At 40.1% G+C, this 18,595-nt stretch overlaps 1 protein-coding gene across 5 annotated transcripts in view; it reads right to left on the bottom strand.

Annotated features, from left to right (window-relative positions):
* Positions 1-669: 669 nt before the first annotated feature.
* The window catches only part of MDGA2 (MAM domain containing glycosylphosphatidylinositol anchor 2), a 1,462,473-nt gene continuing 1,444,547 nt past the window's right edge, over positions 670-18,595 (bottom strand). For all 5 annotated transcript variants that reach the window (XM_085627023.1, XM_085627026.1, XM_085627025.1 and 2 more), the window contains 3 exons: positions 14,948-15,078; positions 8,369-8,468; positions 670-2,513 (listed from right to left, as the gene is read on the bottom strand). In XM_085627023.1, the coding sequence (XP_085483149.1) occupies positions 2,425-2,513; positions 8,369-8,468; positions 14,948-15,078 (320 nt within the window). In that variant the 3' untranslated portion in view covers positions 670-2,424. The remainder of the gene's footprint in view (positions 2,514-8,368; positions 8,469-14,947; positions 15,079-18,595) is intronic.

The following is an 18,595-nucleotide window of genomic DNA, read 5'->3' as shown; positions in this document are numbered from 1 at the left end:
TGGAATGTTGGAAGCTCCATTGAAAACAATGGAGCGCTCCGGGCTTATAATGGCCGGTATAAGCCCGGAGCTCCAACATTCCAATGTGTCTTTGTTCACAGCTCTGGCTGTGAACAAAGACTTCAGGGAGCTTGAGGGGTTTTCAATCCCCTCGCGCTCCCTGAAGGGCTTTGTTTTGGTAGAACATTCTGCCCTCTAGTGGCAGAATGTTCTAATAGCCTTATAGCCCTTCGTAGCAGGGCTATACCGGCAGCTAAAGTCCCGCTGCTTTGTTAAAGTCCCTCGCCTTCGGCTCGGGCCTTTAACGCTGCAGCGGGCCATTAACAGCCGGTATAGCCCGCTACGGCGAGCTATAAGGCTATAGTATAGCCTGGGGCTGAAGGGTGGAATGTTCTAAATTAAAAAGAGAAAAACATGAAGACAAACATTGGAATGTTGGAGCTCCAGTTTCATATCAGCCATTGGAAGACCTGAGCTACTCCATTGTTTTCAATGGCGCTCCCAACATTCCACTGTTCTAATATGGAATATTGTGGTGGACAAAGCATGTTCCCTACTGTTAAATAAATTCTATGTCTCATAAAAGGAATGTTCTTCTTCTTATATGTTCTTCATTTGGTGGGTACATTTCTGTGATGTAACAAATACACAAGCCATTTGTCATACCTTACCTGGAAAGAGGCTTTATTGAATGTAGCTGTAAAATTATCTTTTCAGTTTGAATTACTGAATTTGCACAAACATTTCTACAGAATAAAAAACTCAAGCCTTGTCATTTGTTTTACTACATCATATTGTGCTTTTTAAATCAATATTTTCAAATGTTATATATTTTAATAGGTATATCCCAATTTCTTGCATATCAGTATTTTTTTATTCTAGGGTTTTGAAAGAACACATAATATTTGTATGTAGACAAAAGTCTTTTTTCAGGTTAAAAGCTGAGATAATTTATGGAAAAAAAGGTTTTTCAAATTGTCAGAACCAACAATATAAGGGGAGCTTTACAATGCATTGGAAAAGTGACGGGTTAAAGGTATGGTACAGTCTGTATTCAGGTAGCTCAAAAGTCAATTTACAGGGTTTTCTTGTAAAAGTGTTGTTTTTACTCTTGCTAAAATAATAAAATAATATTTCACAATCTGCACAGAGTCAGTCTAGTGGGCAGAGGCATGACACCTTCAGTGTTTTAATAGCAAAGCCGGATTTGCAGGCCCCTAGTTGCTGTAGAGTTTGAACGCACGGCAGCCACGCACACGCATGTTTTTTCCTCGTCAGCGAGCACTTCTTTCATTTCAAAATGGAGGGTAGCGCAAATCTGTACTTGACTTTGTTTTTAGCGCATTATGCACCAGGCATATGTCATGAAATCGTTTGCTCGTGGTTCTCCATTTGATAAGTAGAAACGAAGTGTTGCTCCTAAATTCAGTTAGCGGAGGAAGCAATTTTCTTGTGGGTAATAAGTGGAAAGGCCATGGCTGTCTAAGAAACATAAACAACATATATCTTATCCGAAAGGGCATATGCAGCAACTTAGTAGGCCGTCCTTCTTCAGAAGCAGTCTCTTTTCCCGCCTATTGTTTGCACGTGTAGGCTGTGGTTTGCTTATAAAACAGTTTTACACGAACCACTGATCGCAGTGCAAGCTTCTGTGTCAAAACATCTCAGGCTTGTTTCATTGAAGGCACTTGGTTTCCATGGCAATTTATAAAAGCGAGTGGTTTGGTTTCTTCGTTTAGAACAGATGAGCTGGGGGGGAGGAGGGTACTCAACTGGCCACAAGCAGGTTTGGTTGACCCTGCGTGACGTGTACCCCAGGCAGCAAATCCCGGGTAGTATTGCATGCAAAAATAGACAGTATATAGGTTTCTAGCATAGGCGTGAAATAAAGGAAACATGAATGCAGTTGACAGCTTTGAGCAAGGGCATTTGTTTCTAAGAATTGTTACAGCCAGTGTTAAAAAGGTCTACTTATATTTATACTGTATTAAAAAAAAAAAACTTTTGGAAGGGAAAATGAATGCCAGGTCTTCATGTACCCTGTTTACTGTGAGGTTTCATTGGCAGGCCATTAGGTTTCCATGGTAACAAGCAAACTGCATTTGTGTGAAACAAAATCAGCCATGACTTTGTGCTTTGACAAGGATTTCTATAGCTCTTTTTCTGAGTCCCACCACATGGAGCTGTATTCTCCTTCACCACAGAAGCTCCCGGATGTCTCGTCTTTTTAGGGGGCCAATACCGGTTTCAAGCGCGGCTTGTAATAACGTATACTTTAACGATGCCTTTTTTTCCCCAGTGCTTTTTGAGTCAATAATCGATAGAGGAATCTTTGGTAGTTTATTTTTGTTGATGTCCGTTTTCAAAGACTCTTTCTTCATGCCAGTGCCTAGTGAATCTTTCGCAGCCTCTGCCGGAATAAGGTCACCTTCGGTGACTGAGCGTAGAAATCAGAAGGATAACGGGGTACAGCCATATATGAACTCTGGTCCCAATAATGCCGCCGACTGTGCCTTAAAAAAGAGAAAAATAACGGATGTTAAAATCAGCGCACTCTTCTGATTAACCTGGAGACATAGGAATAAATCATAACACCATACAACATCTAACATCTTCATTACTGTGGTGCATTTTAGACAAAAAAAAGTGGAAAAAGCAGGCGGTATGATAATTATGTTTTAAATATGATACCCACTAAATCTCAATGTTGGTTAACAAAATATTCAGAACGAATTTAAAGCTTGTAACTCTACATACAGGACTCATGAAAGTAGTTAAGGAGATTAAACACAGAAGCAGTAGGGGGTTAACGAAAGTTTAAGGGGCCCCCCTGCAATGTACACAGAGGGGCCCCTGCTCCGGATTTTATCCGGAGCGCTCAGACCCGAGCGCTGTGCTGAGGGGCCCCCTCCAGCTGGGAGCCCCCCCCCCCCGCACCGCGGGGGATGCGGGGGCCTTTGTTACGCCACTGAGAAGCAGCTTTTGAAATTACAGATCTGCCAACTCGCGCGCTGCAACCGTGTGTCACGAGATATCGGCTTTATTCACAGGGGCCCTTGGCGAGGAGCCGATACCACACGATAGCAGGAAAATGAGCGGTGAACTACTGCGCATAGAGGGTTTCCAGGTCGCCAATGCAAATTCTGAACAACAATGTCCATTAAGGAACGTGAAAACACCCCACGACACAGGCACCAGGGTTGGTGTGGAGAGGTTGGTGGGTGAAGGAGGTAGAAGTCCTTGACACGAGTCCCTGCCCCCTCCAAAGCACCGCCTCTTCCTTAGCTAGTGAAATCCTTGTTTTTTATTCAAGTTGCAGGTCTAAAATAATAAGAATGATGCTCTTTTATATTTTACCTAACATCACTGATTTTTGCCTTTCCTAGGTATTGTAATTTATAGGTAATTTGATTTCAAAATGTGATGGTGTCGACATCAGAAGGATGAAACTCCGAGTTGGCTCTGCCAGCATTGGAACTTTTTTGCCTACTAGTCATACTGGATGTCAGAAGTGAGCGAGTAAGTCACTGAACCATCTTACTAATTACGAATGACTGACGAGCGGTTTGGATTTCAACAGAGGCCGGACTGGATAATAAGGGGACGTTTTATGGATCGGTAAATGTGCGATAGGGGAACAAGAAAAGATAGTGACTTCTAGGCAGAGTGGTAGATATGACGATATGGCCAAACAGCAGAGCTACTGGAATTATGTGATTTTTCGGCTGCAGCACTTTCTGCATAATTATGGATTTGACGCGTTTGCCACATAATTCATCATTTCCTGCATAATCCGCAGATTTTACTTTAAAAAAAATAGTTTCTCGCTCAAACAGGTCAAAGATTACCAATAATGCAGCAACACCTGTTGCTCCGGAGTGGAATGCCTTTCACAAAGGTTAACTGCTCCTCTTCCTGTTGCTTATTTGGGTTTCAGACTGGGTGTCAAATTGGTTTTAATGAGGTGAAACCTTTGCCCAGATAGTGTTAAGGTGTACAGATGACAAAATAACGAGGTAGTAATATCACAAAATGTGCCCCATTATGCTGCATATTTGCAGTGCTTGAATTGTAAATGAGATCGGGCTGGTGCTCAAGGCTCTGCTCTGAAACATGCAGCTGGTGAAATTGAATGTGCGCACATGGAATTCCAAGGCTGTGTATTCCTAAATCCACCTCATTCATCTTTAATTCACTAACAGACATCAATGTCGCTTTCATCTCATTTCTTAAGGTTCCTGCTTTCTCCCTTTTTGACTGTGTTTATGTCTTTCTCTGTCTTACCGCTTTTCCACATGTTTTCCTCTCTTGTTCTTGGTAAACATCTGACACAGATAATAAGTTCCGGCCCCCCATAATAAGTGCTGGTGCCCCTCACCAGAAACCACCAGCTAGAATTAAGCACTGCAGATTTGTCTTTTCTTCCTGCATACTTTAGTAAATCCAGTCGCATAATGAATGATGCCATCCTGTGCAAGATAATTCCAGTGGCCCTGAATACCGCCCACAGCTACCGACTTTGTAAGTAGCTTCGAGTCCCACCCTCAGCTCAACATCATGTGACCCTGGGCAAATCACTTAATCTCTCCTTGCCTAAAACCCTCGGGCAAAGTTTGTGCTATGTAAAACAGTAAAACCCTTTATGAAACAAAGGTCCTACAAGGAACGCTTCTCTGATAAGTAGTGGCCCATAAGAATTTAGCAAGATGTGCATTACAACAGACAGTAGGCGATGGGGAATGGAAAGTCCCGGTAGGAACAACACTGTAGAGGTAGAGGTAAGGAGAAGATTCCAGAGTTCTGCATAATTTGTAAAATAATGAGTGGCAGTGCCCAAAGCTCTGGTCAGAAGCCTACTGCAAGTGCAATTAAATGTTGGTGTGCCCAAAACTAAGAGAGTAGAGTCTTGAATCCATCTCATGGCTCTTCAATTCATCCACTACCAGACCCTACCTGCCCCTTTGTCTCACTCTGCAGTTTACTGCTTTCTTCCTTTATGACTGTTTTTCGGTCGTTCTAGTCCTCCGTCTTTCTGCTTTGTTTTTTCTCTCTAGTGCTCTCGGTTAATGTATGATGCAGAAAAATGAGTGCCGGCCTCCCAAAATGAGTGTCAATGGCCCCACTGGCAGGCACTGGCTCAAGTTAACGGCAAACGTATAATAGGGTACAACTGTGTGTAAAATACAACTGAATAACTGTACCAAAATGGGGAAGATTGGAATCTTCAGAACTGTCCACATATGGAAAATGAGGCGAACACTGGAGTCCTGATAATCCATCACTATTTTCAACACATTGATTTCGCTGGTACTAGAAAACACATTAATTATTCTCAATTTACCTTTTTCTGGTATGCCAAAAATGGAAATTTGCAGTAATTAACCTTTAATGTTTTAAAGGCAGATTCCTCAGCATACTTGATTTATTTGAGATGAGTGGGTTGATCTTTTGAATGTATGCAGCGCTGTGCAATTTCTGTGCCTACTATGTTAAAAGAACGTTTACTCAACACACCTAAAAATAAGATGCATTGATGTCTATGGATACATGCATTCATCCCTAAGAATGCATGCATCAACGTGAACCTGACCCTGCATTGTGTTGCTGTGCCTCATACCAGATCTTGTCCCAGTGAAGGATGTGCGGCTCCATGATTAGACCACCCCTAAAACTACTCATGAGGAATAGTTGGCTTATGTCGTTAACATTCATAAAATATATGCAGCGAATGCACTTTTACTCCTGTAATACAGTTCTACAGGGGACCACAGGCCTCATGCCAGGGAGGATGCAGCACACAAAGGATGGTAGCGTAGACCATAAAGAGGGGGAGGTCACAATGTTACATGGCCATCAACATGTGTTGTATGGCCTTACACCAGAACACCATCGGCAGCACATGCTGCCGACATGGGGTTCACAAGCGTCTACAGGCGACCTCTTTCTCATTGGTAATACTTCCTAGCATCTGTATACTGGTGGCAATGAAAGGTTTTTGGTGTCGTCTGCACGTAGGCATACACATCAGTGTCGCAGGGAGTGAATCTATGAATTAGTAGACATGCAAGTTTCAATATTCTACATATCAAGAAGCTGGCATTAGCTCCCTCTCAATTCTAAAACACTAACAACTAAGTTACCCAGGTGACCTAGGAATATGGTGACATCAGTATTGTGAACAGTGCTATGAAGGCCATTTTTATTTTAATGGTCTTGATCTCTACTGGGAGAGAGCTTCAGAGAGTGGATCTATAATGGTCAAAGACTATGATGTATTGTCCCACCAGTCATATAGTAGAAGCTTACATTGAATGTATCCTGCACTTCTCTTCTTCATATGGGATATCTCCAATTCAAACCTGAAAGCATTAAGGCAGGCCTTGATTCCCTTCTATGTCCCAAGGAACCAGAAGACTAATGTTTAAACTTGCCTTCCTAGAGTTTAAATGTCTTCAAGGGAAGTTACCAGCCTTCCAATGTGAGAAGCTCAATCATTACCACCAAGTAAATTCTGTTACCCAGATGCATCTGAAAATCCAGAGAACTAAGCAGCATTTATAAGGATGGACCAACGGTTCTGTTCTAGGACAGCTACTCGACAACGTACTACAGCAGGACATTCTCCACAAGACCACCTTATTTAGTTTTAGAAAGGGAGCAACATATTTTCTGCATTATCTCTGACTTATATTTATGCATGACTTCATCCAGAGGTATGAATGGCAACTAGCCAGCAAGATTCTTTTTTAGTTAACTGGAACCTACCGACAATTTAGTTTGGATAGTGCGCCACTTCAAAAATAACATTAGTAATAATACTACTATTATTACTACAACTACTACTACCACTGCGACTACTACTACTACCACCACCACTACTACTACAATTATTACTACAACCACCACGTTACCCTATAACTCATGTTCCAAAGGTGAGTTGGGATCTAACTAGGCCCAGGCATATAAATCAAAGGGTCATGACACCTGTTGTCACCGCAACCACCAACAAAGAGGTGACGCTCCATGTCACTGGTTGTGGCCACACCATCTTTTAGTTCCGGTGGGTGTGTGTGGTTTTCATAGCCTTTCTAATGCCCCCCCCCAAAAAAAAAAAATAGGCCCAATGGACTGTACCAGTAAAAACTCTTCTGTATATGGAACAAGAACAAAATGTGTGGAGTTATTCCCAAACAAATAGAGCAATTGTGGTTGCTTATAAATCAAATACTGCTGTTGAAGCGATTTTCACAAAGAAACCACAGTCCACATGTTCTTTAAAAAATAATGACCAATTATTTAGGTACAAGTTAAAAGTTTTGCTTCAAATATAAGTGTTCTTTAACACTTAAAAAGCAACAATTACATATTTTCTCTATAGAATGTGTAAATATTGCTCATGTAAACACAACAGTTGCCAATCATACGACATTATAATGTCTTAAGTCTTTTTGAGTGCTCTTTAAAAAAGCACACATGTATTAAAAATAAGATGGGTCACATGCATATTCCCCTGCATTGCCTTCCACGAAGTTACTACATCTCATTTTAAAAGCAAATATGTATATCCTCTGGATAGCATTCTATCGAGTAATATTGAATATGATGCTAACCTCCATCACTCATGTTTCTGCTCTCTAAGTGAAACAGTATTATGCACAGTTATGACTTCTGAACTTAATGTGCCTTAGAGAAGTAATCCATACCATACCTTCAACGTGCCTGAGCTCCAAAATGTGCCTGGCTTTGGTATGGTTCCCATTAGGAGGGGACAAGGAGTAGCAGTTCAGGCTCCAGATATCCTTTTAGGGTATAGTCAAGCATGATATACTTTTGATTCACCTCCTTCTGTAACAGCAGAAACTCAATACTGTACCTTGCTGTGCTACCTATTCGCTTTCACAATGGCAAGTATTTCTCTCACTTTTTTGGGTAAAAGGCCCCCTAAGTGGAGCCTAATACCCAAAGAAGGGTGTCCATTGCACTGTGCTATAGGGTCTGATATTGTACTTTTTCAATAAGCTCAAAAAATGCAGAACACATTTGGCACTACCACTCATCTGGTGTTACCTTTGTTCCTTTTTAAAAGGGATAGGGCCTAGCAGATTGGTGTGGCCTACTCTTTGTTGAAGTGAGGGCCAAGACTGATTTGTACATCATTCATCCCTTCTATAAAGGCTCACATACACAGTTGAGGTTAATGCCTTTGGAATGGAATGCTGGTAGGAGAAATTACCAGCAATTGATCCCTTCCTTGACATTTTAGCTTTATATTAAAGAATGTTCTCACGGTTGCAATTACCAATAAATTAAAGGTAAGGTAAATTGAGGAAAATGTCACATAATGAAGGGATTTTTAAAGAAAACTTACTGTTTGTTGGTGCTACTGGGCATTCCCCTTCGATTATTGCTATATCGTCAATAGCAATATCTCCTTCTATGCCAGGACCTCGGACTCCTTCAAATATAAGCTACAAAATAAAATTTGAATGCAAAATTAACAGGCAGAAGCAGTGTTTCAGAACCTTTAAAAAATGGAGTCCTCAAACTCATGAAGAACTAGGTTATGGCACAAAAAAGATTTCTGTTTAGTGCTTCTTAAGAAACAGCTAAGATAACCGCAGACCTACCCAAACACAACATATTTCGACACACTCCCACATATTCTGTATTGGATTACATGGGAAATCCTGACTATTCAAAAACATAATATTGTCATGACTTCCAGATATGAACATGTTTTCAAAGAGACCTTAGGCTGCATTGTAGCTGGATACAATTCTCAAAGAAGATATTTCACAAAAGCATCTTTGCTCTCAAGGATTAGTCCACATCCACCACTCTAAAGTAATACCTACATGATCTTTTCTATTTCAGCATCTCATTCCTTCCATATCATTGCCCTGTGAAACCTATATAACCCACATACTTTACAAATTGAGTGACTCACATGTATCATTCTGCATGGATTATTACTGTACTGAAAATATGTTTTTGATCTATTTTTGATTCTCATTCAGGCCAGCATTTTAGAGCTCTGACAAGCTGGTACCTTACAGGACCCCAGCTGCGAATCAAGCCATTCTGGGAATACTGTAGTTCGGGCTGGACTATTCGCATGAGGAGCAGGGTCAAGACTGATTTGCACATGGCTGGGTCCAAGCTCGGGTGGCATAGTGAGCAAAAGAATGATGGATTAAACCCAGGTCTTTTGACTAGGGGTGAGTGGTTGAAAAGTTTCAGCACTCCGTCCATCATCTTTTTGTGTTTGCTAAATACAGACCCAAGAACAGTTTAACAATTTGGGCCTTAGATAAAACTTGCACATCACCTAATGTTTCTTACTCTAATTTCTATCTTTATTGCATTATGTAAAAATAAAATAATTATCACCGCAGACCTTTACATAATGCCTGACTATCTCAGGCAGACTGATTCACAAAATTGTTTTGTCTTTGCTCCAGCTGGATTTGGGATAGGTTTTCAAATGTCATGGAACTGGCTTAGAATTCCTCAGGTATTGTTTTGGAAAGGTGCAAATGTTGTGCTGCAATTGGAACAGACTCCAACAATCTCATCATAATCAATTTATTAAACCTGTTTATTTCAGTTTCACGATGCTCACCTTTGTGTTGCTTAATCATCAAACATTTTTTGCAAAAGTCAGATTTTTATATTTTGACTCCCAAGCTCAAATTTCTTTTGAATACTTAGGATTTCATCAGTGACCTTCTTTAACTGAGAATACTATATAACAATTCTAAAGAATTCTGAACTATTTAAAATTTTAAAGAATCTATAAAATAAATATTATATTAGCCGAAAATGAGATTATAAAGCCACCATTTCATAAATTTTTTAAAATCTTGAAGTGAATTTCAACCTAAGATCTCTCAAATTTAACCACTCTATCCGGGGCACATATCTTCTCTTTCTCCTTGCCAAATAAAAAAAATGTTGCCAATATATCTCAAACAATGGGCAATATTTTCCAAGAATCATGCCATCTCATTATATCTTTCTCTTCAAAGGATCCTATATACAAGCAGGCCAAACTTGAAGCCCAGGTATCTCCATTGCTCATCCCTTTAACCTGGCAGTAGAAGGATTCATTATAAAAAAATATAGTACGTTTTAAAATAATTTCGACACATTCCACTATGAAAGTGGAATGTGCCGCCAGTTCCCCATTCTTATCCTGCAGAAGCCCTTTTATCACCCGTACATGATGCATTAGCAAGTGCACTGCCTGTGCTGCAGTGGGAGTGTTCTTTTTACAGGTACATTTAACACAACTCTATTAGTGACTCCTATATAGGAGCAGCTAAGGTAGATTCAGAGTACTATTCCCAAAGTTATTAAATAAATTATGAGTTTTCTAATTCAAGTCTGTGTTAATTTGCATTCTATGGTGCAAATACTCAGTGAGACACTTTAGCTTCGTATTTCTTGGTTATAAAATCTTTAAAAAAAAAAAAAGGGACATGTTATGTTACAGCATGAGGCATCATAGCGGTGCAACTCCCATGTCGAATAATTCTGGTTAAGGGGAGTTAAAAAAAATAAATGGAAATGAATAAACTAATGAATTACTGTATGTGTGATATAACTTTATAACTGCCGGATTAACTATATGGTGTAGTAATTGGTATGTATCTTTTTGTCCTTCTTTGTCTCTATAAAAAATATCTTTTATGTCTTTGTCCTGAAGAAGGTGGAAGAAAATAATACTTTATTGTTCACCAAAACTATGCGTCAACAGTTTTATGTACATTTTAATTTGTGATATGAAAGAATGTATAAAGGTGGTCTTGCATGAAGGAATCTGATAGCATCATGTTAGAATTTTTAAATTGTGACTGAATATGCGGTGGATTTATTGTAATACAAAATATTTTTTTAATAACAGCAAATAAGCATATTTTTATACAATTTATGTAGTTGATGACATATATTGAAGGACTTGGAATTTAATTGCTGTTTTTATATGTGTTTTTTTGCCATTTTGTCAATATCAGACAATGTCCATTTAATTTATAATATTGGATGTTTATCTTCAAAGAAAGTGCCCACGTTTTTATTTATATACAATATATGTATGGAAACCGAATCCTTAATTTTCCTTATTTTGTGCTACCCTGCCCCTTTTCAGTCTCACAAGGGTCATTCTCTTTTGAGTTGAAGAACTTTTCTACTAATACAGAGAGCTCTGGTGCACATGTTGCACCAGAGATATCACTCTGCTTCTGCGGCTTAGCCGTATTGCTGACGTGGGCGCAGAGGCAAACATGCTTTTAAGAGGCACAATGAAAATGTGCTACAAAAAGGTGGCCGCCTGCACAGTGAAACACAGTGCAGCTTTTAAACAGCCTCACCGTATTTTATTTGAATGCGCTGCCCTGTGGGCAGCACACATTCGTGGCTGCCCTGCGGGCATCGCGCTCATTCCAATATTTCCTTGTTAGCACAGGTAGCACCTTTTGAAAGATGTGCAGTGTGTCAAACAAGGTAAGTGCACTGTATTAGTAATACGGCCCCTGGTCATTCTTAGCAAAAGGCACACATTTAGAACTACACTATATATGGAATTTTTTTTTAATTGAAAGCCAGTGTCAAACTTGTGAGTTTTGGGGCATCACCAGGGCCTGCAGCTATCTCTACTCTGGAACATCCATATCCAGCTTCTCTGAGATTAATTCGCAAAAAGGTACACAATAATTTGTAATAATACATGAGTAAATACATTTGCAAGTGCAAATTGCCATTTTGTGAGTAGCAATTTTGAATCTGCAATCAGAAATGCTGCTATTTGGGCAGCCAGGTGGCCATTAGGTTTGTTAATAGTTTTGTGAATCGGGCCTCAAACAACAACAAGCATTGATAATCATTAGGTTTCACCTATGTAATTAATAATAAGCTTCTTTCCGTTGTAAGTTGTAGCTTGCTGAGTAGTTGTACAATATAAGTTACAGAGAGTCTGTTAAAGTGTTATGACTTGTTTATGTACAAAAAATGCAACATTTTGTGCTGTTTCTAGTGGTTTAGTGTGAGTAAGTAATAGCACCTTTTTGAAAAATGAAATGAAAGAAGGAAATAATAGAATTAATTGTTTTAATAGCAATGTTATGTGTTTTGAGGAGTTCTGACAACTTTTGGGCCCAGTGCCACTGCACCTGCTGCACCATTCAAATCATGCCCCTAGTGCCTGCAAGATAACTACATTTGTAACTGTCTGTTTAGTAGTAAATTCTAGCAATATTTGGTGTTTAGAGGCGTTTTGACAACTTTTGGCCCGGTGCCATTGCACCTGCTGCACCGTTCAACGCATGATCCTATTGCTTGTAAGGAAATACTTACTTGTGACTGCCTGTTTAGTTGTAAAATATTGCAATATTTGGTCTTTAGAGGGGTTTCTAGAGCTTTGGGCCCTGGTGTCCCTGCATCTGCTGCACCATTGAACTCATGACCCTAGTGCCTGCAAGGTAACTGCACCTGTGACTGCCTATTTAGTAGTTAAATATTAACTGCAATTGTGACTGCCTGTGTAGCAGTAAAATATAATAAATGTTAGGTGTTTAGAGGAGTTCTGATAACGTTTGGACCCGGTGCCACTGCACCTGGTGCACCATTCAAATTATGATCCTAGTGCCTGAAAGGTAACTGCACTTGTGACTGCCTGTTTAGTTGTAAAATATAGCAATATTAGGTGTTTAAAGGAGTTATGACAACTTTTGGCTCCTGTGGCACTGCCCCTGCCGCACCATTCAAATCAAGTCCCTTTTAACTGCAAGAAGGTAACTGCAATTGTGACTGCCTGTTTAGTGGTCAAATATAGCAATATTATATTTTTGGAGGAGAGCTGACAACTTTTGGGCCCGGTGCTACTGCACCTGCTGCACCATTCAAATCATGAACCTGTTTTCTGCAAGGTAACTGCACACGTGGCTGTCTGTTCAGTAGTAAAATATAGCGTATCTCCTGTATAATGACCACATAGATTAAGTTGAAAAAATCTATCTGATAATGCCTACAAAGTACAAAGAAAGGTACTGAGGCATGAATAGGAAACGCCACAAACGTTCTAAGGCTAAAGGATCTGCTTTATACAGCTAAGTAATAAAAAGCAAGCATTCCAGCATACTGTTAGCAGCTGTCTGCCTTTTCTGAGGGAAGAGATCTTACCTTGACAGTGAATGGGGCTTAAACAGTGTGACCAGCTTTAGTAGAAGCATAAATGCATTCAGCCAGAGGACATTAACAAAAAAGAATTCCACACAAAAGCGAATGAACACAGTAATTCGGTGATGGGAACTGATAAGAAGCCCCTTTTTAAGATACATTAAATACAAGAGATTTCACAAGCACGGTACAAGTGCTGTGCCGGTAAAACCTAAATAATGACCATCTACAGGCCCATCTGCTATGTGTTATTTTTAAGTAAACTTGGCTTATATTATATGCAACTGCCTTTCTCTGAGTACCTCAATTGCACGTTGTGCTTCAATTGCATTCGCTGTTAACTGAAACATACATACAGTATTAATCTTCCTGAAAGGTCCTCAATTTTTCTAGAGCATGGGAGCGTCAGTCCCTGCTGCAGACATTTGTCATATGTGAAGACAGTTAAGGATTCACATCCATCACTTCTACAATATTGCTTTTGAACATATTGGACAAAACCACTTCCAAATCTAATCTTTATTTATCACTCACCTCCTAGAGTGAGCTCTTCTGCTCCAGCACATTTATCTGTTAACAAGAAGTGAATTTGAAAACTAACTTTGAAACTGTTTTAAGTTTGAAAATGTTTCAAAAGTCGTAATTACATTGAAGGTAACATTTCTCTTAAAATTTATGCATTTTTCCTGCACTTTCTAGGCCCGAATCAGAAACAAAGTGTAAAAGTATGTGCAGAGTTTGCCTACTGAGCATATACTTATACATTTTTGCACGTTTTAATACACTTGGTGACCTGCACAATGTGCACAATATATCATGTGACATTTTTGTGCCTTGCTCTTTCCCCAATGCATAATTGCACACAGTGCACAACTGCACAGAGATGAAATGCATCCCCATGAGCGAATGCACATTTTATTTCTTTAGTTTCTGCAGAGGGAAATATTTTTCATGTACAGAAAACCCTTTCCCTACCTCCTCACTGTGTATGGGGTGATCCATCCCCCTTCCCCACTGGCAGGGGAGTTAGTCCAGTCCTATGTGGGACTAAAGCTCGGGCTGTAACCAGAGTGGGAAAGGGTTACTTAGGAGCTTGTGAAGTGCCATAAGTTCACAAGTTTGTAGGTTCCCACAGAATTGTAAGGCAAACCAGTCCTCGATCACCCAAATCTCTCCCCTTGAATGGGAATTACTATGACGTACTCAGTGTCAATATGCAAAATGATGTCCCCCCCCCCCCGCACATTGTGATGAGGGACCCCGGAGTTTCCCAGATTGCATAGACGTTCATTGGTCTTGGGCTCAATGTGGACCCCCCTGAGCTGCAGGGGCCTGCTGAGGAAAGCAGGGTGGATTTTCAGAGCGTTTAACTATATCCTATTCCCTGCATTGCACGCATTCTGCAACAAATGCAAAGGCATGACTTAGAGGGTGAGGGCCCCCCCTTCCAAACAAGAAACTCTAGAGGCATCCCACCACCTTCAGAGGCTACGGGGGCCTCCATTACGCTCCTGGGCGTACTAGAGAAATATGCAGTATTACAGGATTCATTTTATGAATTATTGGCAGGAGTAAATGAAGGCATGTTCATTCGCAAATGCGCACTTATAACTCAAAATGCCTTTTGTGAATTTCCCGCAATTGCCATTTGAAAAGGGTTATTTTGATTTTGTTCATTAGTGTACATTGATATAGGCTGCATAATTGAATGTAGTCATTTATGTTTGAAGCCACTACAATATATAATATATATATACAGTTCATTTCCTACCTGAAATGATGTGGTTGGATGTATGTTAACATGTGCCTGTTTCCAGTTCTCGCCTTTGTTTCCCTTCATAGACCATATTGGATTTTCTAATGAAGTTTGTCCCTTTAGGCGCAGGAAAATATTCAAAAAACCTATCAATGAATAATTGAAAGATTAACAAAAACACAAAGCTTAACTTCATCACAAGAAAGTAATACTGCTGAATGTACAACCCAGTAAATAAATCTATTGTCATGCTCACAGGGAAGTGATTTTATTTAAGCATGGCACAGAATTACTTTAGGAACAGTTAATGTTAAAGCTAGGAACTTATTTCATAATACATGATTATTATGCATTTTTAACAATACAGTCAAACAAGGTAAACTGCACTTATTGGTCATGATCAACACATCAATAATAAACAACTGAAAAAAACTCAAAACAATAAAACAGAAAACGTAAAAAAAGGAAAGAAAACAGAAATCTAAGAAAAGATAGATATGTACCTAAAGTGGGATTGTGCACTGAATGCAGGTCAAAACTACCCACGACCAGTGCACACTGAGAACTCAATCATATTGGTCCTCCTCACAGGAGGATTACATCTCCAATTAAGAGGACCACCCAAACCTAATTCTGTTCACAGGAGGCTTCATTAGCCAGCAATCAGGCCACACCAGTGGTTCATTTGTAATAAATTGGGGAGAGGAGTTGGCCTAAAAGAGCGGTCGACCTCGAATCTGGGGAACTGGGTTTGAGTCTCGGCAATGATGCTGAACATCCTGTGATTCTGGGCAAATCACTTAATCTCCCCGTGCCTAACAAAAATGAATGTGTGTCCTCATGTAACGTAACTGGTGCCATGTAAGGCGCTCCGATACCCAATTCGGGTCAAGTTCGCGCTATATAAAACTATGCAAAAAAAAAAATAAGGTAAGTGCCAGGGCTCTTCTCTCGAGGCCACTGCAGCCTGCACCACTAAGTGCCTTTCAGAGCACTCGGCCAGTGACAGTGCCATCACTACTAACAATTGCACTCATACAAGTGTGCCAATTCGGACTACTCCAGGCCACCCAAAACTAAAATAATGGTGTGAACGGCAGGTATTATTTATTTTTAATCTAAATTGTCTCATTGAACACTGGTGTTGTAGTCATCTCAAAATTTGACAGACAGTGCCACTATGTGATGGACTGTCACTAGAGCCAGTGCTAACAATTAAATGCTGGTGCTGAGCACTGGAAATTACTGTCTCAAATTAAGCGCTGGGCCATATTCTTTTCCCTAGGGTGCTTGAAAACACGTAGAGTAGCCTCCCTACCCAGTAATGGCATGTGGAAGACAGCATTGCCGTGAAAAACTTAAAATACACATTTTATTTAAGGTTGTCATTGTAACCTTTTTGTTCAAAGTATAACATATGTATCTCATGCTCTAGGTATTTTATTTCGGATCTTGCAGTATCCCCTCTGGTGTAGCCTGCCCTCTATCTCCACCATTGTTTCTTCAAAATTAGAGCTCGATGAACAAAGCTAGGGTTGCAAAGTGGTTGGTGATTTTACTTTTACAGACCAAATGTTTTGCTACCCCACCTTAATGTTGTGCTATGATTTATTTGCTAATTATTAGCAGTGAAAATTGTCATTCGGAGGAAGTCACAAACTCTAGCCATGTTTTATTAATTTGTGACGCCCTGCAAATGGTGGTTAAAGCAGGAATGGCTGTCAGGATGGACAACAGACTATATGCCAAAATAAGTTCTAAAAGGGGCAGCTTTCAAAAATAAAAGCTGGCATTCTGTAAATGGCATCCGTGGCAACATGTCGCTTTATCATGTACAATTGATTGCTCTCCCAGTTCCAGCAGCCATCATTCAAGCAGTGCAAACTATCAGTCACTGTGCGAATGCCTACAACTCGATCTGACAGGTCAGTATTCATCATTAGTTTGTGACCACAATTGTGTCTTGGAAGTAATTCTAGATAGAATTCTCACACAGCTCAGGAAGACGGTGGTCCACTCACTGGTTACTTCATGACTAGACTATGGAAACTCACTGTTTCTGAGGGCACCTAAAAATGTCACCCGCAGGATGCAGATGGTTCAAAATGCAGCTGCAAGGCTACTGTGCAACGTTCCTGCATGGGAGCCAGTAAAAAAGCATCTAATTGGACTCCATTGGCTACCGGTAGAAGCCAGAATGAAATTTAAAGTACTGGTCATTACCCATAAAGCACGCTATTATAGAGGTCCCCAAAAAATTGTGAGGCTACTATCTCCCTACATCCCAAAGAGGCAGCTACAATCCAGCATGGAGGAACGTCTAAAATAAACAAAGGCCAGGAGGGAGAGACGGGGAGGAAGATCTTTCTCCCACCTTGCTCCCAAACTCTGGAACGCCTTGCTGCTGGAATACAGATTGATAGACAAAGAACTACAGTTCCGCAAAGAGATCAAGACCTAGCTGTTCACGCAACATCTCTAATATATGGTTAGCCCATATTCAGCTTCTGACCACTTAGCGCTGAGAAGAATTAGGGCAGCCATGAGCTCTACAAATCCTTAATAATAATAAGTACACGCGGGGTGTTTATTTAATACCCCTTTAATACCCCTTCTTGTTCTAATTCTTAATTAGTGGCAAAAGGTATTTTGCAAGTAATTAATAATTAATTAATACATAATTTCTGACTCCCAACATGTCCTTTGATCTCTTCAACTTGCCTTTTTGAGGTTGCAAAGCCTCAAATTTCCTTGACCTCATGAAGGAATGCACACTCGTTCCTCCATATGGTCAAAAACCTCATCAGTGACTTACAATACCCTTAAAACATACAGTAGGTGTACTATTACCCACATATATTTTAGTATTTTACACAACATACTCATTGTTTTACAGATGTATTGCTGACACCCAATCTCTCTTCAGGCAGAGTAAGGAGGGTACCTCATGTCACTGAGATACAGGGACTCGGTGTCGGATTTGAGCATGTGGTTGGTGGTTGGGCCCACCGGTACTCATTTTTGGGGACAGACAGACTTCCTCAGCCGACTTTGACCCAGAGCAAAAAAGAACAATAGCACAAAAGGGAAAATCATGAGAAAGAAAGATGGAAAAATAGTGACAAAGAAAGAAAGCAGAGATGAAGAGGAACCTGAATTAGTAAGATAAAAGGGAAGCAAGTATCTGGTGGTGTTGGAAAGAGGACAGAGGTAGAGCCAAGACTACTCAAGCTTGGTATTTGACATGGCTGACTTTTGATTGAGCCAGCCACAGGCATCTGAGCAAAACTTTGAGCCTGGCACTTATTCTTCTACAAATGAAGCACTACAGGAACCTGTGGTTTAATATTTTATATGATAGCTTAAAAACTTCACATTTCATCTGTACAATATTAAACATAGACATGATGTAAGGAACAACAACTGTGGCAAAGCCTTCAGCTATGGCAATTAAAAATGACTCAAATAATTCATGGGTTCTGACTGCCAAGGGGTTATGGTAAGTCAGCTATATGTTGCGGCCTGCATAGCGCTAGTTATCTGGACTGAAGATTATGAACACCATTTCAAAGAACAATCCCAGTACCCCAATCATGTCAGTTAATATTGTAACATGTGCTACCAATAACAAAATTAAGACACCAAGGTTTTGGTATCAAAATT

The sequence above is a fragment of the Triturus cristatus genome, chromosome 9 (assembly GCF_964204655.1).
Source record: "Triturus cristatus chromosome 9, aTriCri1.1, whole genome shotgun sequence".
Classification (NCBI taxonomy): domain Eukaryota; kingdom Metazoa; phylum Chordata; class Amphibia; order Caudata; family Salamandridae; genus Triturus; species Triturus cristatus.
The sequence above is the reverse complement of the archived record's forward strand: the minus strand, read 5'-3'. Positions and strand labels throughout refer to the sequence as shown.